We start from the raw sequence: 24,562 nt of genomic DNA on the forward strand, positions 1-24,562 counted from the left end.
ACTATACATAAAACGTATACTGGGAAATGGATGTGGCTCAAGCAATTAGGCTCCCATCTAGGGTTCGATGCCCAGGGCCTCCTGGTGAAGGCAAGCTGGCCCATATGGTAAGCTGACCCACACGGAGTGCTGGCCTGTGCGGAATGCTGGCCTGTGCAGAGGACTGCCCTGCACAGGAGTGCTGGCTCACGCGGAGAGCTGGTGTAACAAGATGATGCAACAAAAAGAGACACAGAGGAGAGACAATAAGAGACACAGCAGATCAGGTAGCTGAGGTGGCTCATGAGAATGATCACCTCTCTCCCACTCCAGAAGGTCCCAGAATCGGTTCCTGGAGCCACCTAATAAGAATACAAGCAGACACAGAAGAACACACAGTGAATGGACACAGAGAGCAGACAGCTCTGTGGGGGGTGGGGAGAGATAAATGAATGAATAAATAAATCTTTTAAAAAATAAGGTATACTCTCTCCTAAAATATAGAGATAAAATAATGCCTAAATCATAGGGTTGTAAAAAAAATTATATAATAGCTGTGAAAACACTCTAAAGCACAATACTTATGTAACAGATCACTATTATTGTCATAAATAGAAGAATCTCTTCTTAAAAACCAAATTCATATATACAATAATAATCTGATACATACACTGAGATGAAAAATATTAAGATAGGGAGTAATAATATGGTCCAATCTGTGTTTTAGAAAGATTACTCTGGCCCCAGTGTGGAGAATGGTTGGGAAGAGGATAAGGGGCATGAAGAGTGGGATGGGGGAGGAAGACCCTGGCAGCAGAGAGACCAGTTATTAGGATACTATTGCAAACAGCTCAGACAAGAGATGATGGGTTCAAGAGGCATTATGGAGGTAGAATTAATAAATCTTGGCAGTCAGATGTTGAGGGGAGGTGAATATGAAGGAGAGGAATAAACAAGCAATAATTCTCCAAATCTGAGAACTATTAATAGTAAATCCTAATCCTATTTTTAAAAAAATCACTTTCCTTCTTCATGTACTTTAGACAACATACAAATTCAGTTGGCTCTTCTGTACATAGTGACTGGGCAATCAAATTCTTTCCTTTGATTTTTTTCCCCGTTCTTTCGGAGAGCTGTATCCAGGAGTCACAAAACTTTCAAGTCTGAGTTCTTCTCTAAGGACTAGATGTACTGGGCAGGGGTACCTTCCCTGAGGGCTGTGGGAAGGTGTTAGGTCTCAGGGAGCAGGCTGGTCCCAGTGGGGCATTCATCCATGGAGGCCAACAATAGTGTAACCAAGTGGTGAATCTGGTTATTGGCCAGAGAGGACTGCAAAAGGTTCAGATTGGAGGAGAAATCTCAAATGCTAGGTCCTAGGGTGAGTGAAGCAAGGGAGAAAGAGGAAAAATGAGTGAGGAGGTCAGAAGTTAGAACAGCCTGAGGAAACCAAGTATGAGATAAGCTGGGATAACTGGTTTGGGACAGAAGCCATGAATTCTGAAAGAATGAGGGAGGCTGTTTTCATGTAGTGTAGGCAGGTTGGTACAGGCAAAGACCTGATAGCTTAATGGCACTGAACAGGCCCAGACACCCTATATGAAATCCCTAAGTCAAAGTATCTCTGCCTTGAGAGCCAAAGCAATATTCATTCTTATAATTATAGCACATAATTCATATCTGTATTTTAGTTTCCTAACATTTGTAGTATAAATAGACATTCCCATTAATGATTAAGACCACAAGTTCTTTTATTCCTTGAAATTCACGGGACAGATGATTTCTAATCCAGAAATCTAAATCCGGGCTATCTTTTCTCATTCTATTGGGGTACTCTTTTCAAAGATAGATCCCCCAATTTATAAACACAGACTGCTTCATTTAACTGTGTTTAACAGGTAGCAGAGGCTTAGCTTTACTGACAACTGCCAGGTGGTGACTTGGAATACAGCTCTTGGTTTTCAAATTTGCTGTAACATGATACAGAGCATGGAGCACATATTTTACTTCAAGAGAGATGTCTAATCTTATTCAGGTTTTTGCCCAGGCAGACATAATCTGTTCATGTGGGCTCTAGGCTCTCCAAGAGGTTTGTGCTGGCCTTGAGGTTGACAAAGAGTAAAAAGGAAGTAGAAAAAGTACAGAAAGAAAATGTAGTGATGCCTTCCTCCCTCCCCCAATGTGTAGTAGTAGTTGTAAAGGGATAAAAACCTCAAACAAGAAAAATCTTGGGAGGGAAAATCCAAGCCGGAAAAGCCTCAGTAATCACAGCTGTCTCTGATTCTTTCCTGTCTCAGTTTTGACATTTGTTCTGCTCTAAGTCCTCTCCCCACCCTCCTAGCTGGGGCAGTGGCTGCCACTCCCTTGTATCTAGTAGCCCTCTAATTGCCCTAGCTCTTCTGCTCAGTTATGGACAGATTACTTTGTTCTACCAAAACAGGGTTGGCATTTTTCAGTGCTCTCTAAGGTAGGCATTTTATGTCCATCTTACAAATGAGTAAATGTAGACTTGGAGAAGGTGACTTGTGCAAGGACTGCCAGGAAATAAGGGGCAGAGCCAGGATTCATATACGTGATTCCAAGTCCATACTCACAACCTGGATTTCACAGCACCTCCTCACAGCCACGTAGCTCCTGTGTCAGATACCATCGTCCTGGGAGCTTTTTTATTATTATTTTATTTCTTTTTTCTTTTGGGGGTGGAGGCTTCTTTAATTGCATGTCAACTTCCCATCTTGACTAGCTGACTCCTCTCCGTATATACTGGCCCTTTCACATAATACCACAGAACACGTTACTTAACTTCATTCAGCTTCAGTTCCCTTGTCTGTAAAATGGGCATAATAATCCTTACCTCAGAAGATGGGTGTTAGGAGCAAACGAGCAAATGTATGTGAAAGTGCTATAAACTGCAATGGAAATGAAACATAGTAGTATGTCCATTTTACAGGTGAGGAAACTTAAGTTCAGAGTGGTTACCTGGCTTAGACAAAATCTGTTGACTTTCTATAATACCTGAAGTTTTTTGAGGGTATGAGAAGACCTCTGCTCCCAAAACATCTCCACTTACAACCAGAAGTATTGGGGCCATATTTTATAAGCACTAAGTTGTTTCCTGTGAAAATGAAAATGTTCTCAGGCCAAGGTAACAAAATGGGCAGAACACAGATACATTTTGATCAAAGGAGGTAAGAATGGCCTAGAATCAGGACACAACCTGGAGGAGTACTGGCTTAGTGCCTAGTTGCAGAAATGGGCTTTGGGCAACCAGGGAACCCAGGGTGGGAGAGGGGGTGTGAGCGGAAAGCAGAGCTGCTATGAGAAGAAGAAGCATTCAAAGAATTAGCCAGTTTCACCCATTTACTTATAGCCCAACTACCGTGTTACTGTTTAAACCCACATTTAGTCCTATCTTCCTTTTAAAAGAATTTCTAGTTGAAGTATAATATACTTAAGGAACAATCCTATCATTTCATTTGTCCCTTTTCCCTTCCCCTGTTTCTTGTCTCTCCAGTATCTTTCGTTTTTCTTTTCATACTTCCTCCCCACAGATAAGACTAGTTCTCTGTGAACTAGATGTTCACTCTTAGTCTTTCTTTCCTCTGTTTCTTTTTCATGGTGTGCCCCAAGCACATACAGTGTTTCAATTAGGGTAGAGGTCATTAAGCCAAGGGAGAATGCTGGTATAGTTTGTATAAAACAGCAGTGTCACACCAACAAGAGAGAAGGTCGGAGCAACACTGGATGGATCTGTCCTTAGGTTTCGTGAGGATTGATGTGACAGAGAAGCCGCTATGTAAGTTTTCATGGGAGGCATCCAGTTTGGGGTTTTTCACAGAGATTATCTTTTAAGCTAATTTATTATTTTTCTGTGCATGAGAATACATTTTCTCTGAAATGTAATTTCTTTTAAAAAAAAAGATATGCCTGAAATAACCCAAAACAAATTTTTGACTACATAATAGGTGCTGTAGGGGAAGTCGTCTACCTGCTGTCTTTGTGGCAATTCATTCTTCTACAGGTTATTTGTAAAAAAGATTCCATTTCAAAAGAGTACAATGATATACTTTAAAAAGGATTCTGTGTAATTTAGGCTATCAATTAAGAGGGATTCAACCATAGTATAAATTACAACCATCTTGAATTACCTACAAGGAATTTACATACCATTCCTCTACTTTTGTCATAATTATAAAGGAAAAGCCACACTGGGCCAAGTTTCTGGTTCATCCATCCCAGAAATTTTATAGGAGACTCAGAGACATGTTGGCAGTGGGAGGGGAGAGGGTGTGGTTTGTCCTTCTTAACAACAACTCAAAAGTTAAAGTTACTTAACAAAATTCTCTTAGGAGACTATTTTGGTTTTATCTTTTACAAATGTAGCCTAAACATTTGTTGAATCTCTTTACAGCTTAACTTGCACTCCTGCTTGAAGGTGGTGAGTTCCATAGGTTTTACTGTCCACTACGTAAACTTTCACTTATTTTCATTTGTCTTGGATTTGACTCTTTTATGTTTTAAGGTCAGCATTCAGTTCCAGCCAGTAAATAGCTTTGATCACTATTTACCCTTCATGATGCTTTAATAATGAAGGTAATAGTGAGACCTATCTCATAGGGTTGGGGTATTGAATGATTCAATACACATAAAGTACATAGTTCTGTTCCAGACACAGAATGCATACTAAGAAAGTGGTAAGTAGCAGTAGCAATAGTAGAAACTTTGGCTGCTGCCTCTATCTTTATTGGATTGGTTTAAAGAGTCTCAACACTTTACATCGGTCTCGGTCTAGCTCCTTCTCATTCACACATTCTCAGGGCCCATCACTGCATCACCTTCAGCACCATTTTGCCTTTCTTGATTTGTGGCTCCCTGAATTAAATGTTATATTCCAAATGTGGCTGCACCAGGATTTAAATTTTTCTCCCCAAAATAGGACATGGGTTTTTGTTTGTTTGTTTGTTTCTACTCTGTTTTCTCTTGTTGCACAGCATTTTGTTGACCTTTCTGGTAAAAAATGGCACAGTGAAGTGAAATTGTTCCATCAATAATCTACAACTCCTAGATTCCTTTGGGGAGCAATAGAGTTTATTATCACACTTGTATAGTTTGTATATATTTTTTTTCTGCGAAAGCATTACCTAGCTGAGATGATCTATTGTTCCTTTCTGCCCACTCCCCAATTGTGAGGGATTTTCTTGCCATTTATCCTTGCCTCAGTTTGGCATTTTACTACTGAGAAAAACTTAGTGCCAGCCACAAAAACCGAAAGACCGCTGTGTAGACCTTCTTTTATACCATTTATAACACTTATATAAGCCCAGAACTGTGGAAACCATACTACTGACACTTCTCCATCCAGAGAAGCACCCACTCATTCCTATCCTTCATTTCATTCTGCAAGTTAGCTCTCCTTCTATGACAAATTGTTTCCCCCAATTCCCATAGGGACTCATTTAGCAACAACAACAAAAGTCAACAGCATGGAAGCTCGCCAAAGTCTTTCGAAAAAGTCTATGTAAATTCTATCCCCCAGTTCCTCCTTGCCCATATGTTATTTATTCTCTCAAGGAGTACTAATAGATTGGTTAAACACAATATTCCCTCACAGAATACCTGGTGTCTTCCCTCTGAAAGGTCATGTTTGACTGTGACTCTAGATTTATTATTTAGCTATAAAATAATGCTTCAGAGATTTCCAGATTTTACTTTGTAAGAAATGTTTTCACAGAATCATCAAATGTCAGTTCTGGAAAGAACCTTAGAGATGGTCCAATTCTCTTCATTTTACAGTGAGGAAACTGAGGCCTAGAGAGGTTTCTCCTAAACTTGTTTGTTTTTCATCTATTAGTCTCTTAACAATTTGAATAAAATTCTGGATCATGCTGAAATGTTTTGGCATGTTTTCTCTGATATCTCAAAAGGAATATATTTTTATTACCATGGAATACACAATAGACATAATTTATGGAAGGAAAATGTTTTCAAGAATTCATAATGTTTTATTTAGGCTGGTTACCTTTAACTTTATTGTCATATGCTTTATCTCACAAGTTTGCTTCTTATTTTATTTGTATTAAAAATTCTGCCCCCAAAACATACTTGTTTTTTGTCATTGTTAAAATCACATTGTCAAGCTTATATGGTGATGCCAGACACTGTTCTAAGTAGTTCCCATAGATCCTCATTTAATATTCAAAGACAGGCAGTATGAATCTATGATGTTTGAAGATAAGGAAGTGGAGACCTTTGGGCTTGGGGAGGCAGTGACTGAATGGGAACATCAAGATGACTTCTGGGGTGAAGGTAATGTTCTCTTCGTTGATCTGGGTGATGGATACATGAGTGTGTTAACTTTGTAAAAACTCATTAAGCTGTTCTACACGTATGACTTGTGTTGCTCTCTGTATGTGTGTCATACCTCAATAAAAGTTTAAGAAAGTGTAACACATATTTAAGCCCTTACATCACTTTGATAAGCTAGGTACTTTTATTATCCCCATTTGACAGATGATGAAGCTGAGGGACAGAGTAGCTAAATCCTTTGTGGAAGATCATAGAGCTAGTACATAGATGAAACTAGAATTTGAACCTAAGTAGACTGGCTCTACATTTCATGTTTTTAGTTGATACACAATAGACCACCTCTCAGAATTGATATTTTCAGTATCAAGATTATTTGCTTTCTAATCTTATGATGACTTTGTATTTGGTCCTAACTTCATTTATTTCTGTATTTCCCCTTATTATATATCACCGCCCCTTGCTTCTGTGCACATGCACACACACACATACACAGTTAGAAGAGAGAAAAAGAAGGCTAATGCTTTAATAAAATAATTGCCCTGCCCAAGTCATCTCTTTTTGGATCTTTCTGTTTTCCTCAGAGATATTCATGGTCAAGTGGGACCCATCTTCCCCATGACACTAAAGTATAAAATCCCCAACCTGAAACTAAGAACATTCTCAATATTAAAAAAAAAATCAAAACAAGCTACTCTAAAAAAGTCTTGTAAGTAATAAGAGCAGAAATCACACTACAGTCTTTTGTTCTAACCTAAACATTTCAGGGATGCAGAGAATCATGGAAGGAAGGAAAACATTTTAGGCATTCTGGATTCCAATTGCCTCTCTCCCTGATTGCTGTTTAACTCTGGGCAAGCCAAAATGTTTTAATAAATGAGGGTAAAATTTTCAAAGATTCATGAGGGTTGCTGAGGGTAATGGAGGCTCAGAAGAAGGAACAAATGAAGAGGAGAAAAGAACTACCACCATCTGTGAAGTGTCTATTCTGTACCAGATATCACATTGCAGCAGTTTAGGTTCATTATTTCATTTCATCCACACAACCACCATTCAAAGTAGGAATTAATAATCCCCATTTTGCAGATGAGGAAAATGAGGCACAGAGGTCACGTTCACACAACTGGTAAGTTGTTTGACTCCAAAGCCTATGTTTTTTTTCCATTAAACTGTAATACATTCCAGGCAGTAGATTACCCATTGCCTGCTTTAGAGTAAAAAATATCAAAGGGAAAAAAGAGTATGATGTTAGCAAATATATAGTCTATTTTTCTTTTAAAAATTTCTTCCTAAAAAGAAGCTCTTACTCTTTATATAAACAACACAAACTTTCTTTGTGAAGGAAGAGAAAGGTGTTTTGAACAGCATTGATCAGTTAATTCCACTCTTTAGTCATTATGGTGAGTCATATTTTTTCTTTAAACTCTCTTTTTGGAGTCCATTGAAAGCATTGAAGGAAAAATTAGTTGAAATATATTATATATTTTATCATTTGGGGAACAAAAATTCTCACAAAAATACTGTAACCAACTATACTAAAAGTAGAGTAAATTACAATGAATTCAAACTTATCATAGACCTACAATCCTGCCCATGGGGCTTAAACCACTTATCATGGATTTTCCAATGTTCCAGATATTTATAATAAAGCACTTTACTTTTCATTCCTTATAATCAATACAGTGCTAAAATACATGAATTCTGATGCCATAATTCCTGGTTTTAAATTCTGGTTCTATCCCTTAAATAATTATAAGATCTAGGCTTATAGGATTGTCAGATTTAGCAATTAAAAATACAGGACAGTCAGTGAAATTTGAATTTCAAATAAACAATAAATTTTTTAGTGTAAATATGTTCCATGCAAAATTATTCATTATTTATCTAAAATTCCAATTCTACTGAGTGTCCTGTATTTTATCTGGCAACCTTACTTTGGACAAATTCCTTAACCTCTCAGTGCTTCAGTTTCCTCATCTGTAAAATGGGAGTGATGAAAGGTGATAGTAGTAGCTACCTCATGAAGCTGTGGTGAGGAATATTTGTAAATGTTTGGCACAAAGTAATAGATAACTGTTCAATGTTATAGATGATGTAGAGCGGAATCTCTACATCAATGAGTTTGGCTTGCGCTTCTGATTTGAAAAACAAATGGAAGAATTGCTTTATTCCTCATTAACTATTGAAGAACCAAAGTAGATGACTAATACAGGAACATATAGTTATGAATACTCACTTTGAATATTTTTAATGAGGAAGCATATTCAATAATCCAATATTTTACTGCCCAGACACAGTTTCTCCTGCTATTGTTCATATAAATGACCTTTCCATATTGTAATAGTTTTAATGATTTTAGAGTCTGGAAGATTTTTTTAAATACCTTTTTTCTTTTTTTAGAATATACTTCATGAACTAAATCCTTCCTTTAGAGCACAGTAAACATCCATTTCTCTGTATTTGCATGGTAGGAATTTGTATTTTGTCAGATGCAAAAGTAAAATTAAAATTTAAGAGCTGATACATTTCAGTTTCTTGTAACACCTGAGAAAAACCCAAACACATAATAAAATGCAGTGTACAAAACATTTAAAATATAATCTATTTGTATCTGCTTTCATGATCTCAGATTGTAAATGTCTACCACTATTTTCACAATTTATATGAAAAGCATGATTTATCTATGTTAATTTCAAGTTGGCATTTAGCCATTTGAATGCTTGCCTTCACATATGGTAAACTATAGGGATGTGTGAAATTTCATAAAAGGTCAATAGCACAGAAAGAATGAGAGAACCAGAACGGTATGAATGATTCTGAAAAATTGGAGAAATATTAACTCAGATTGCAGGGCACTCTCACAGCAGGTAAATATGGTTTTGCCAGTAATCTGTGCTTTAGATTGCAATAAATTGTTCCTGTTTTTCTTTCCATTATGGAAGACACTAACTTGGCTTCATGAAACCAGGCATGCATGTCATCTCCCACCTCATTTTCTTTTCAGTGTAGGAGGGGAAGTATAATACAAACTGTTCTGGTGCACAATAATCTATTTTACAGTTGCATGCAAGAAAACCATCCCAGAAAACCTGGCAACATAGCATTCATATCTTTCACATCATTTCTCTCCTTTACTCCATTCCTTTCTTTACTTTCATTATCATGTACTTAAAAGGCAATGTATGTATGCAGGAACACAGGCTGAATATTTAGTAATACAATCTTATGGACATGAAATTAATAATCGTTACTTTAAAGAAAATGGAATGCTTCCTGCAGACAAATATGATGTCAGTAGACAGGCAGCATTTCACTGGCCCAAAACATAAGACAATTATTCAAGAAGTGATTTTCTGAATAGGAAGTCAATGATTCCTTCTTGGTTTCTATTTTCTCTGACCTTCATTGACACCTTGCCATGAGGTTACAAAGGATGTCTCTCTCTAATTCCCACATCTATAGTTGTAATCTGACTTAATGCTATTTTCAACCGTCTTCTGGACATCACCACCTAGATGTACTGTGGACACATCAAACTCATTGTGCCCCAAACTGAACTCCTTGCCTTTTCCCCAAATCTGGTCCTCCTGTATTTGTGGCCTCAGTTCCAGGTATCAGCATGTACTCAGTTCCCTAAGATAGAGGTCTCTGGCATTTAAAACCTCTCTCTCTCTGATCCTGTCTACTTCCAATTAGTTGAACGCTGTTGATTCCACCTCCAATTGTTTTTGGAATCTATCCTCTCCTCTTTATTTCCACAGCCACTAATTTAGTTATATCCCTCTCCTGTATTTTTTAAATGGCCTCTTAATGGGTCCCTCTGCTTCCAGTCTCCTCTATATCCAATCTATCCTTTTTGCATTAAGCTCTGCTTTCTTTTGAAAATACAATTCTGGATCAAATTTCTCTCTTCCTTAAAACCCATAAGGACTCCTAGGAGCCTATGGGATCAGGTCCAAACTCCTTAGCACGGCATACAAGGATCAGAGTCTTGCCCTAACTTATCCTTCCAGCTTCATTCCTGAGGTGCTGCTTGTACTCTCTGCCTATTAAACTAAACTGCCAGCTAGTCCTTAAAGAAAGCATAACCTGTCATTTCTCCAAGGTAGTTGTCCTTAACCAAGACTATGCATCATAATCACTTGGGGAGTTGTTTGTTTTTTAAATTAAAAAATGCCCTTTCTCCACCTCAAACTTACAGAATCATACTCTGTGAGTGCCTAGAATCTGTATTTTAATCCGCTCATTAGGTGTTGGAAAGTGTACATGCCTTGGTTTAGGCATTTGCTCATGAAATGCTCTCTCTTCTCTACCTCCCTTCCCCAAGTCCCTGCCTAGCTAACACCTACTCATTCTTTAAGGCCCAGCACAAATATCACCTCCTCTGTGAAGACATCTAGGATCTATATTGGCAAAATGAATTGCTCTCTGGTGCCTGCTGCTGTAGTATTTTTAATATATTGCTACTATAATCATTTATTACTTTGAATGCTTCTTGTTGTTAGTGGTGTGCTCCTGTGAGAAAGCAAACTCCTCACATTTTTTATATTTCCAGCACTTAGAACAGTGCACTGTGCTCACAACATGTGTGAGAAAGAAAAGCAGCAGGAAGGAGAAAGGAAAGAAAAAGGGAAAGGCAGTGTGGCCTAGGCTAGATCTGGGGCCAAAAAGTATAATAAGGCATTCTGCCTTTGATTTCTCAGGAAAATGTCCCTGTTATAGTCCATAGTTGGGCACTTATGATAGGCCTCATGGTATAACAAGTCAAATTTTAACTAATCTTAAAATATTGATTTGACTCAGGAAAAAAACAGGAGAAAGATGGGGACTTTGCTTGGCTTCAATATTGGGTTTCTACCCCAGAAACTTCTGGTAGTCCCTGATAATAGTCCTGCAAGAGGTGCCTGTTAATTCCCTTCCACTGCTCTCTTAAGTACAGCAGTAAAGAAAACCTGTGGAAGATTTCACCAAAGGGTGACAGAGCCTCAGCTAAGCAAGTTGAAGGGTGGTAATTTTACACAACTGCCTTTCTTAGAGCTCCTGGCAACAACTTCCTTCTCTTCAGTATGAGCTGATGGCATAGTCACTTCCTATTTGGTCTCAACTGCCAGTTTTTTTCCTGTTTTTAACTGCCACCTTTGACTAGAACTGTTTTCTTGAGAAGCCTACAAATTAAAGAACAAGTGGTCAATTCAATACATTTTAAAAAGTCAATTCAGCTGGAAAAAAGTATCACCCACACTGGTTGTTTAGCGTCATTTCATCGTAACACAGGAAGGGTTCCCCTGTGACTAAAAACTGCACAAAGAAGTTACCTGACCTGATCACAAAGAGCCCAGTCTCCCAAAGAATCTCTCTCAAGAAAATCCCCAGTCTCTTCATGAACCCACAGCAACATAAAACTACCCTTACAGTATGATTGAGGGGAGCATGCAGTGGTTCTCTCATCATTGAGGGGGCCATGAGTAAGCACTTGCAGGCCCAAGGCCTTTGCCTTGGGGCTAATGCCTCTAAAGGTCAACAGTGTGATTCTGGAAGTGAAAGTTTAGGCAAGCAGCAAAACTGAAACCTGGAAGGGAGGTCTTATCATCCCACCTTTTGACTCTTACCTTTGCATATGAATGAAATTGTCAGGCCACATTTACTTCTCTCAAGTCTCTAACCAAATGGTGAAGACAACAAGTTATGAACTTCATTCTTTTGGTATCTAAATGCAAATATTTCAAAGTGAGTAAGCATAGATGTAAAGAAATGTTATAAGTAGGAAACCGCTGATGCAGCATCTGCTTCCACCCACCTCCTCTGTTGGTCTAGTCCCCTCAGTAGCATCAGGAAGTAAAGCTAGCAAGAAAATTCAGCTGTGCTGAGTCTTAGACACCATAGTTTTTGTTGTAAATGACACTATGGTACAGTATTGTATAAGTCCCAAATGGTACAAGGTTATTCAGGAGAATTAAGCAATTACACAGGTTTAGTGTTCCTTGACCAAGAATTGATTCAAAAGATTTTTTCTCAGGATGCTTTGCTGGAACAAATAGGGATGATACAACATCTGTAAGAATTATTATATCATGATTTCTGATTCGATACTCACAGAGAGTAAAAGTGAGATTTGAGGTATCACATATACACACACGTACATACATATAAGTACTTGTATGTTGTACTGACAAATCTCAGTACAGAGCCTAGTAGCCTGAATCAAAATATTCCTACCACTTGATAAGTTCCTAGAATTACCCAGATAATGTCCTTTAGTTTCAAGTATTCAAGTATAATTGAAAGAAATTCAGATAATTGTATCAATTTGACATTATACATTTTATACATTAAAGGTAGTCATTAGGTTTTAAATGTGAAAGACCATAGTATAAAGTCCTACTTTCACATTTTGTTAAGTAAGAGGTAAAATTTAATTCAATGAGATAACATATTTGATGGCTCCTAGGTTAATACCTGGTACACTAGAACACGCACAATGACTAAATTTTTAAAATCAAATCATTATTTTTTTTCTTAAAGTTGATGTTATTTTCTATTCACTATTATTTTTTATTTAGTAGTTTTCACTCTATTGGGTCTGGTAAGCTGTGGTTTAGTACAAAGCTAACATAAGAATACTGCTTTGTTAGCAAGCATCCCAGCGATGAGGCTCAATATCTTGTGGGTCTTTAAAAAAATTTTTTTAAACTTTTTTGGCCCCAGCCACCACACTGAACTGAACATGGACTCTCAATTCCTGTTTTTCAGTTGGCGATCCTAATGCATATAGTATCAAGTAGGGTTCCTCAACCTTGGCCCTATTGATGGTTTAGAAACCAGATAATTCTTTGTTGTGGGGAAGACTGTCCTGTGCATTGTAGGATGTTTAGCAGCATCCCTGGCCTCTACCCACTAGATGTGACAACCATACCACAACGGCCACCACCACCCCAAAATTGTGACAACTAAAAATGCCTCCAGACATTGCCAAATGTCCCTTGGGGACAAAATCACCCCCCGGTTTCGAACCACGGCCCTAAAGCATTACCTCACCATTGCCACATTAAAGTTTCTCTGACCATTTCCGTCTACCTACACTTTAACGATGAACAAGCCCATTCAGTAAATATTTATAAACATGGGTTAAGTTAAATATTTAATATTGAGGGTATGACAAATGTCAGGAAATTGAAACCACAGATGCTAAATTTAAAACATTGAGTTTCTTTGGGCTCAAGAATACCATCTCACCTGGAATTCACTGACTTTACTTAATCTGTGCATAATCTTAGTTTATTTATTTGGTTATTAAGTATTCATAGCATCTCAGGTCACAATGGTCAGGCAGATACTAAACCCAATCCTGGGCACTGTGTTTACACACCATTGGGCCCCTAAAGAGCATAAAATGTGGTGTCTTCTCTCAAGGAATGTTTTCTACCAAGCTGTGGGAATACTTTGTAATATTAATATATTATGAAATGATGGGATGACTTTTTGAGGTAAAATATTAAAAACTTTTTTAGAAGTAACAAAAAGCATACCTGGATTTCTTGTCATTTTATGTAAATTAAGAATTTGAGTAGTAATACAGTTCTAGGGGGAAGAAATTTCCTGGTGCTTATATAATTTGAATTGTTTTCAAATGTTGACAACTTTACCAAGGCAGAAAATGTATATATACAAGACCACAGGAACCCTATGTAAAAACTCAAACGACTCTATCAGTAATATCAGGAGATGGTTTATTTAACAGCTGTAGACCTAAATAAATTATACTCTTAAAAGTAATGGCTTTGATGAATTGTTTCAATAGTCCATATCTCAAAATTTAGAATGCAGCCTTCCATATTACTATATAACTCTGGCCCAGAGGATGACAGGGAATTTCATTTTTCTAATATGCTTAATTTCCTTATTTATTAAAATTACACTTAACTTACTCTTTTGTAGGTTTAAAATTAAAGTAACTGAAAAGCATTTAGAAGACAACAATGTGAAAGGTGTAATATATAATAAAGCAAATAATGTAAAGATTCCACAAGAGCAGTGTCTAGGAATTTAACCTGGCATCAATAAAAGATGCTAACAGTATATACCCATTATGTGCCTACACTATGTAATCCTCAGTGAAGAATTCGAAGGAAGGGTATTCATTCATTCATTCAGCAAATATTTACTGAAGGCTGACTAAGTGCCAGGTACTGTTCTGGGCACTGTAGATAGAGCAACGAAGAAAACAGAGAAAAAATTCTTGGCCTCACAAAGCTGATATTCTACCTGAAAAATTCTACTGTAAGAGAAGCTTAATAATCTTGTTGGGCAGACACAACAAATGAGATATATGAAATAAGGAGGAAGAACTGCTGTCTCCATGGACATACAATAAGAGGAGTTTGAAGGAGGGCATGAAGCAACTAGGAAAGCTCAATGGAGGAGGGACTTAAGATGCGTATTAAAAGAATAGTTGTTGGTTCAGCAGGCCTTTCTACTCAAAGTGATGGCCAGCAGTACTGGCGCCTGGGAGCTTGTTAGGAATGCAGAAACTTGGGCCCGCTCCAGACTTGTTACATCAAACACGCACTTGAAAAATAACCCCAGGGGATTTCTGTGGACATTAAGGTTTTGATGGTACTAAGGGTTTCTGGTCAGCTTGGCATTAAGTGTGAGCTGCACTGGTGGGAAAGAGAAAAGAGTGCAGCAGATCATTTAGGTTAAAAGTAGTGATGACCTGGATTTGGGGAACGAGGAGAAAAGAAAATGCCATTTAATCCTTTATCGTCTTTAAAAATACACAAGAACTACAGAAGTAGTACGTTTATCACCAGTCAGAGAAATCTGGGTTCTAACCCCAGCTCTACTGTGTGATATCTCAACTGTGTGATATTGGGGTCAAATTATTTACCCTTGCTGAGGCTTTTTCGTCATTTTTAAGACTGAGGTGGGGTGAGAGGCAGGGGAGAGGAGGAATGAGTACTACGTTAGAGGGCACATGTAAAGATTCCGTAAGGTAACTCGTATAAAGCATTTAGTCCCTGGCACAAAGAAAATTGTCCATTACCAGTTATCATATTGATAATAATATGCTAGGTTTTGAGAAAGAGTTTTTTAGAAAGGAACAAGAGAAACGTTTGAGCGTCTACTAGAATCCCCCAAACTGGGTTGGATACAGTTCCCTAACAACTTGTGAGGTAGGGAACTTCATCCTCATTTTAAACTGTCACTTGTGTATTAGGTTTTTAAAGTGTAATTAACCCCTCGTGCATTTGCAAAGGCGCCTTCATAACGATATTCCTGTCATTGTTACTATTATCAGTGTTGTTGTTGTTGTTGTTAAGGTACTCTCTAAAGAGCTTGTCTACCCGCCTGGAGCGGAACTTAAAATGGAGCGAGGCCAGGAGAGAGTTGCCGAGACTACTGCCGTGTATGATGAATTCATACCGTGTATTGCTAAAGATCCGATCTCATTTCCCATGCCGCTTATCGTCATTAACGTTTCGGCCGACGTGCCATCTGCTTTCCAATTTTCCTCTTTCTTACACGTGCAGAACTTGTGGTGAAGGGAAGCCCTAGGGCGGCCGCCCCCACCAACTGATAGCCCCGATCCAAGGGGTAACCTCAAGTGTGGGTCACCCGGAGCATGTACGGGGGCGGGGAATCCGCAAAGCTGGAGAGCCGCGATGGACCCGCCCCGCGGCGCGGCCGGCGGCTGGGGAGACCAGACGGCGGGAAAGAGCAGGGGTCCCACAGCTCGGAGGTTCTCTGTGGCCCCACCCTCGGCCAGGTGGGGGAGCCGAGAGACTTCCAGCCCTCCCCAAGTTTCCACTCAAGACGTCGCCGGGGCTGCGCGTGCCCCCAGCCTCGCACGCCTGCCTGCAACGTGGCGGTGCGGGGGACGCCCTTTCCCCCGCAGCGTCACCCAAACTCTTTCATTCTCTCCCCAGGCTAGGCAGTGTCCCAGGTCTCGCAGTCCCCGAGTTGTCCTCTCCGCGTGCCAGGAGAGTCGCCCCCTTCTCAGGCTTGAGCAGCCCTAGCCAAGCCCTCCCGCTGCCTGGAGCCCCAGCGCCCGCGACATCGCCCGGCTGCCTGGCGGGGGCAGGGCCAACGGTGGAACCGCCCCCAACCGCCTCCCGGGCCCGGCGAGCGGGAGGGTTGCTGGGGCGCCTCCACCTCCTCTTCCTAAAGCGGCGAGGCGCAGAGGAGCGGCATCACTCGAGCCCAGGTCCCAGCCATCGCCACGCACAGCGCCCCGCATACAGGAGGAGGAGCAGCAGCGGAGGCGGCGGCAACAACGGCGAGCGGGCGCAAGAAAGGTAGACTGAGTCCCAGGGAGCCGCGCCGCGCACTACCCACCTCCTTGCCCCGGGCAGCACGCCACCAACCCTATAACCCCACTTCTGTGTGTCCTTCCAGGCCCCGGTCGAAAAGCCTGGGAGGGCCGCCGAGCTACTCTCGGAGGAGGAGTCAGTCCCAGCCCAAGGAGCCGCCAGCGCAAGAGCAGCGCGGAGCAGCATTCGCCTTCATGGCCCACTCACCGGTGGCTGTCCAAGTGCCCGGGATGCAGGTGAGGAAGCCTAGGCCGCCCCTGCCGCCCACGTGACTGCCCGGGAACCCAGGGAGCGCCCGCGCTCGGCCCCTGCGAAGAGAGGCAGCCCCAGGGCTCCCCTAATGGCAAAGCCGAGGCTCTGGCCAGGTGACTGGGGAGTCGGGCTCGAGGTATTTCCTGGCGTCTGGGCTAGGTGGGGTTCTGCTCTGAGAAGATGGGGAGGGACTGCTCAGCGCGATGGGGACTGGAGGGGGAGGGGGGAGATAAAAATAGGCCAGAGTGAGAGACACCTGCGCCTTCTGAGCATTGCACGATTCGGGGGTGAGAGGGCGCTGAACCTGGGAGAGATGGCGGTGTCTCAGAATTGGTGCGGTAAAACCCGAGTCGTGCACCCCCGTCCAAGTTGGGGCGGGGCATGACAAGGGGTGGAGGTGGCAGCGGCAGTGAATTGGGCTCTTCCTGTATGTGTAGAACGAGGTGACTTCTTTTCTCCTTTCGGTGCTACTTATTACGGGACAAGTTGCCCCAGCCCATGCAGTGGTGTGAGAAATGCAGGGTTCTATGCAGAGTCTTGGAGGTGATGACTCCCAGCCCGCTGTCCCTGCCTTTCCCACAAGATGACTGTTGCCTGTGGTAAATTTGTCCTGGACCTGGAACTACTTACCACAGGGGATCCAACTTCTTACTCGAAGTCTACCCACCCTTCACCCTCAATTATAGTTTCATTTCATTAAAGAAGAGATAAGTTACGTTGAGAGACTTTTTATGTTGTTATGTTTTAAAATCAGTACATTTCAGGCTATGTACTAAATCGTATCCAAATCTACTAACTTTTTAAAAGCCTTCATGTTTTACTTTTTCCCTTTGCTAGGCAGCCTGAACAATTCACTTATGAGTAGGTCAGAGGCTAAAAACGTTAAAGCCTCAGTCCCTCATTGTCTTCTAGAAATGTGAAAGTAAATGTTCACATTTCTGGAAAAAAATTGTTTAGAGTAGTAAACATAATTTCTAGTAGAAATCAAAACACTGTGGATGAGGGGCCTCAGTTTGCTTATGGATGCATAAAATTCATCACTTTTTTTTTTTAGCGGTTGGTCCTGTTTTATGCATGATCACACACACAAAGATTTTGAAAGTCCTTCCAAAGAAAGGGTCATTTATGTTGGGCATATGTATAACCCAGGACCCCTGGTGTATGTTAGGCACCAGGCCTTTCAGTGGCATTTAGGGCAAGTCTCTGTTGAGTCTCAGAAAGTCTGTGTGTATTTAATAAAAAGAGAAAGAAAGAAATTGGAAGATATTCGGGCTTTTTAAAGGTTAATCCATTCAAGCTTTGCAAAATGCCTCAAACTTTCATCTTCCCAAGCTGTTTCCCTTTTTCTCTCCCTCTCTTTCCCCCATTCACTCTGTCACACACATCATTAATTGAGATATGCCTTTGATTGTAGCGAAAGAAGTGGTAGCTTACAGTACTAACTATAGTTATTGCCATCTGATCTGGAAGAAAGTGCGAAAATCTTCCCACCATGCTCCCCTCTCCATTATGTGAGGAGGTGAAGAGTAGAAAGTTAACAGATGTACAGTTTGTGTGTTAGGGTCTCCGGGGCTTCCCTCTCCATTGTGTTTGCATGCCTGCATGCCTACATGCCTGAGTCTGCAGAGTATTTGCCTCCTGTTCATCCAGTCTGTGATTCTGGGAATTCTGTGAGCTGAGGAGAAAATGGTTTCTGGTCTTTATTTGATTTGTCTTGACTTTATTTGATTTATATGCTTTCTGGTCTTTATTTGATTTGTTTTGACTTTATTTGATTTATATGATTTAGAAACTGTTGGCTGTTCCTTTTGCTTATTGCTCCCTGCTTTGTTTGATGATCTGAGTTGCCTATCTCTTGAATGCTTAAATCTTAATTAAGGTTTAGAATGTGAATCACATATTTTGAATTACAAATTCTGCCTCTCACTTCGTGCCCTCCAAAGGTTGTGATTACTTTGTCTAGCCTAATTTGGGTAGTAGCAAAGAGGTGAGGACTATCTCTACTTGCCATTTTTTTTGTCGTCATAATCTGGTAACTTCTTAACTTCTTATTTCCATTTTCTTTTAAAATGTGGTTCTGAAGCACTGAGCGCAACACAGAGATTTGCCACACTTAAAATTGTGCAGTGTTAAAAAATAAATTTGATGGCGTACAATGTGACTTGAGCATAGACTACTTTCCTATTATTTTGTGCAAAAAATATTATAGATGAGATGCAGAACTATATCATGATCTGGCAAAGTTCTAGAGTTTTATGAAAAAGTAAGGAGCAACTTTTAGTTCTTTAGAGTAGTAAGAAAACTTGAGTTTGCCATGTGTTCTTGAAATTAATGTATAGTATTTCCACAAATCAGTGTGAAGTGGTTAACTAGCCTATAACTTTTTAACAGTTTATTTTAGAGAATTATGAAGATTGGTGGAAAAAATGATTTCTCCAGAAATGAAAACAGAATTGCTTTATCCACAGTGTTTTTCTCCCTCTGAGGAGAGCTGAGGAAGAGAAACCGAGCTACCTGTTCTATCACTTAAGACTTCCAACATTCCTGACTTTCAAACAAAGAAATTTCTGTTGCCACTAGTTTAAAATAGAAAAGAAACTTGGAGTGATGAAAGAAAACCCAGGATTTGGTCCAGTTCAAACTCTTCCTTATGAATTAGTTAACAAAATTCATATTGTTGATATTTCTTAATATTATACTAATGAACATTTTGACATATTATACCAAAAGTTGAGGGTACAAATTTTTTTGTGCTTAATTTGTACTTGTTTCTTTAGTGTATAACTAAAGGAATTTTCCATTTCAGGAGCTGAACTCTGAAAAATATTTAAGGCACCACATTTAAAAAAAGATATATACCAATAAACCTATTTTCCCGCTGAAATATTTACTCTTTAATGATTTAAAACATATTGTTTCTTTGATGTTTTCAGTTACAAATCATTCATAAGTTTAGAACTTTTCCCTTAAAACCTGAATTAATATTTATGAAGACAAATATTCCAAATTGGTTATTAAATTTTTTATAAACTGTAGATGTTAGAATAGAGTTACATGTTGAATTTATTTTGAGTATTAAATATTAATACCAAATATTATTATATGTTATGCTTTATACTATGCCTCTTGTTAAAGCATTTATAAAAGTTCCTGCTGAAGAATTTAAAAATTAGCTGTCATGAATCCTTAAGTATACTTTAGGTGGTATAGTTTTTAAATGGTTGTTATTTGAGGTGTCAAATTGGATATGAAGTTCAAGGATTAATGAACACTTTATTGAGGGCTTTTATCTAAGAGGTGGAAAATGTTGCTGTGCAATTTATTGGGTAATGGGACAGATATATGCAGAAAAATACGACATGATCTCTGCCCTTAAAGATTTTAAAATCTTGTTAGGGAGGTAAAACGAATGTAGGAAGTATCAAACAATGCTAAGGCTGTGATAGTTACTGTAAGTATAATAGTAGTTTCTGATTGGAAATATTGAAGACTTCCAGAAGGTGACACTTGAGCTGGTCCCAAAGGACTGTTAGAATCCAGATTAGGGAGGGAATTTGCAAGGAGGGAAATAGTCTGAGCAAAGATATAAGGGTAGAGAAGTGCACAGCTGCCTGCGCCCACATGCACCCGTACACACACACACTCTTTGAGAGCAGGATACGATCACTTGGGCTGTAGTGAAGAATTCCTCTAGAGAAATATTAGGAGATAAGATTGAAAAACTGGATTGTGGTGGTCCTTGAATACTAGGGAAGGATTTTTGTCTTTGGACTAGCTATTAAACATTTCTAAGCAAGGAAGACTCAATGAATGAAGTCGTACGTCAGAAAAGAAACCCCAAGATTGTATTAATATATGAACTGGAGGATTGAGAGATTTAAGGCAGTTTGATCTGCTCAGGTATTTCAGTGGGTTAGTTGTAGCTGTACAGATTCAGTGAACCTTGCGTTGACTTATCACCTTCTGTATGCCTGGTACTGTGAGGAAAACAGGTAACTAGACATAATAACTAGCTAGTTACAGGAATGTCAATCAAAGCCTTTGTGGTTCTTAATATTGGGAACTGGAATAATTATGGTACATCTGAAAGACATTGAAAAGACAGTGGGAAGAGCCAGATCTGGAAGGAAAGTAATGATTTCTGTTCTACGCTTGTGAGGTTTGAGATAAAAATGCAATGACGATACAGAAATGTCCACTAAGTGGTTAAAGATATAAAACTAAGTGTTGGTCCTTCATCAGACATTTACTGAACACCTGCTAGATGCTAGGCACTTTACTTGAAACTCCAGGGCAGGAGCCACCGAGGAGAAAGAGGTTCATAATACCAGAGAGAATATGTGGAACTGAGGGCCCTCAAGAGACAGGAGGTATAGATGGAGAATTAACTTGTAAGACAAGAATGAATAGCTTTAAGATACATGGAAGGATGAGAAAATGTATCAATAAAAGAAGTTAACTGAGAATTCTTTAACTTTTTAACTTTCAACATGAAGCCTAAATTGGAGAAGGAATTCCATATGGTACCAGAATCCAGTATGTGGAGCTCTTCCCTTCCTCACATTCTGAAGGGGTTAATTAAATGTGCAATCCAGGAAGTGGTAAGTGTTGCTTGACATAGATGAACCCAAAGCTTTGTCCTTGTTGGTGAGTAGCTGATGGAGAGGTGTAGAATTTATTAGTAATAATGGCAGAAGACCAGCTAGAACAGAGTAATCAAAGCCAATTGTTAGCTGGGAGAGTTGGAGGTAGTTAAAAGGTATAGGGTTGGGGTATAGGCTGTAGGAAGAAGGACCTGAGCATAATAGGACATGTGCCTTGAACAGTAATGAGAGTCCAGAAATGACACTTGAGCACAGGATCTATCATGTACCTCCCTTGCTTGAATCATAGAAAATGAGAGAATATAATTTAGCTTGTTTGTAGGAACCATTCAACATTGTGATACTGTATTTTTTATTCTGCCTTCATTTATTCATTGGCCTTGAGCAAATCATCTACATAATGGTAAATAATAAAAGGTGCATTTCCTTCGCTTCAGTGAGATGTTATTAGGAGAAATTTAACCATCATTTATGGGGTATATTTTGAGCCCTTTTATAAAAGATATGATATATATGGACAGTTCATTCTACAAAACAATGCTTGTCTAATCATGTGAAACACTGCTATTATCTCATCTCTCTACTACTTGATAACCTACATTTTTCTGTTGAAGTCCATTCCCCCTACCCCCAAATCAGATTCAAAGCCCTCTGCTCACCTTTCCAGATCTTTTGTAATATGGCTGCTCTCTATGAATCTAAACTTAGATTTCACTGTTCCCCAGCAAGAAATCCCTTTTGCTCTAGCATGCCAGTTATAATTCAGCAATCACTGATGATCCAAATCTTAACCTGCTTGTCAAGGTCTCCATCTTACCTTCTCCAGGAATTTTCTGTGAATATTCCAGGCTGTAGAGAACTGTCCCATTTCTAGTCTCCTACTATGTCTGTTGTTAGTGGCTACAACACAGTCCTTAATTTATATACTGCATTAAATTTTCTCTGATTCTATTATAGATGGTATTCTTATCTACCAAACTAGGTTGTAAGTTTTTTGAAGGCAGGGATCATGTCTTTTACTTTTCTCTTCTTTATAGCATTAGAAGTGAGTTATATATAAAAGTGTTTTTGGTTGAATACACTATAGACTGGACTTCTCTAATGTTTTCCCCTTCTGATTATTTGTTTGTTTATTTATTTATTTAAGGTACTGAAGGCCAGGAATTCCCACCTTGTGTGTGGAAAGCCAGTGTTCAACCACTTAGCCACATTGGCTTCACTGAGTTGGTTTTATCGTTTGTTTTGCTTGTTTTGTTTTTTCAGGTGGCACTTGGAACTGAACCTGGGACCTCCCATGTGGAAGGCAGATGCTCAACTGCTTGAGCCACATCTGCTCCTGATTGTTTCTTTAAATGTATTGCATAATGCCTGAATTCTTGCAGCCCCTGAAGGCTAATTTATGTGTGTACAATGAAGACATTCTATACTTCTTAAAACAGTTTTAGTGCATTATATATAATATGTCTAGCAAAATATACTTGCAGTTAACCAACTCTCCACAAACTGTAGCTCTCATTCTCTTGCCCAAGGCCTTTGAGAGAAAAACCAACCACATTGCCTTCTTAGTGAATTTTAGATGAATTTGTGTCTTTGGGAGAAATAACCTCCCCTCTTCTCCCTTCATCTCTTCTTTCCTGCTTCCTTCTAGTTCTAGTTTTACATGGCTCTCCAGGGTCCTCTCCCTTGTGATTTGGACCTACCTCTTGTCCTTTCCCTCTGTTCCACCACTCCCCTCCAACAAAGTAATAAGTGAAACAAACTTCTTTTCTTCCCTGCCCCAGCTGTCATATTAGAAAAAATTTGACCATTTAATTCCTAGTAACATGTTATTAACTAATGGCTCAGTGTGTGAACTCTCCCACGAATGTTTATATTTTACAGGAAATAATGCCTTAAAGAAATGGAAACCTAATCATAGAATTGTAGACCCTTGATAGTAACTTTTGACTGAGTTGTCTTTTTTTCTGAAAGAATAGTGTTTTTACTGATTTAATTTGTTGCCAGAAAATGGAATTAGGAGAACAAAACTTTACACAATTATTAGGCGTGATGCAACAAAATACTTTTCACTTCTTGTAATTAAAACCCAAAGAATTTCCAACACAAGAACATATAAAAACATCTCTGCAGAAATGCCATGAAGTACTTTAAATAGAACAAAAATCAATAAAATGTGCACAACTAAAATTTTGGCTCCATTTTGTGTATACACTTCTCATTTGGTTCTCTGTCATTTTAGAATAAGGTTTTAGATGGTAGGGATCCTATCTTTTGATTAATGTTGGTGTAGATATCAAACATTTATTAAAGATATTAACTAATTCTACTCAACAGTTTTACAAGAATAGGAAAATGCCTTAAAATTGGATTTAAAAATAAAACTGGCATCACAATGCTGGCCAACTCTACCCATCATCCTCTTTGCTATGCCTCCCCTAAAATCTCACATGACTCAAGACAGAACACCTGATGTGCACATTCAGAGAAAAGAGGAAACCTAAGTGTAGAGCAGATCCATCTTTCTCTTCTCCTGCTGCCTCCCCCACTGCCCTTCACCAGCTTATGCCTTCCTGGGGTGGCTGTCGATGCTGCTGAGGAGTTCTTCCACCTTTTCAGGACTTGTTCCTGTATTTTCCTGACAGCAGCCTGCTGGTCTTTCTTTTATTTCCTTTATCATAAGATCATCGATTAGAATGATTTGCGTCCTAGAATGTCTGATTAGCCGTTGTATGGCATAGCTTTGGGCATTCTAGCAAAATAGAACAAAAGTATGGTTCATACCTCTTAGGGACCAGTGTGAAAAATTTTAGACAGCTTAGATAAAAGACTTAAAAATATTCTAATTATCTTTTAAAAATGTCTACTTTCCCCCTTTTTGGTCAAGTAACTTCAAAAAAAGTGCTGCTGAGGAAATCCAAGGCATGTGTTTTTGTTTTTTTCTCGTGAAAAATTGTTTACAGGAAAGCTTTTCAGTCTTTCTTTGTGACCCTTGTAACAGAGTTTGTGTACTGGCAGTGTTAATTTTTTTGTTTCCCTCTCCCCTTTCCCTCATTTAAAAAAAAGTAAGGAAAAGAAATCTGTAAAGCCCTATTAATTTAAGATGCAAAACACTGAAAA

General features: G+C 39.2%; 1 protein-coding gene across 2 annotated transcripts in view; it reads left to right on the forward strand.

Moving 5' to 3' along the window:
- Positions 1 to 3,755: 3,755 nt before the first annotated feature.
- STK26 (serine/threonine kinase 26) overlaps positions 3,756 to 24,562 on the forward strand; it is a 64,503-nt gene continuing 43,696 nt past the window's right edge. Inside the window, exons 1-4 of one of the 2 annotated variants that reach the window (XM_023591301.3) lie at positions 3,756 to 3,772; positions 16,206 to 16,574; positions 16,675 to 16,825; positions 21,338 to 21,442. In XM_023591301.3, the coding sequence (XP_023447069.2) occupies positions 3,771 to 3,772; positions 16,206 to 16,574; positions 16,675 to 16,825; positions 21,338 to 21,442 (627 nt within the window). In that variant the 5' untranslated portion in view covers positions 3,756 to 3,770. The remainder of the gene's footprint in view (positions 3,773 to 16,205; positions 16,575 to 16,674; positions 16,826 to 21,337; positions 21,443 to 24,562) is intronic. The other variant, XM_004467005.3, reaches the window with a different exon arrangement.

This window comes from Dasypus novemcinctus, chromosome X (genome assembly GCF_030445035.2).
Source record: "Dasypus novemcinctus isolate mDasNov1 chromosome X, mDasNov1.1.hap2, whole genome shotgun sequence".
In the NCBI taxonomy this organism is placed as follows: Eukaryota; Metazoa; Chordata; class Mammalia; order Cingulata; family Dasypodidae; genus Dasypus; species Dasypus novemcinctus.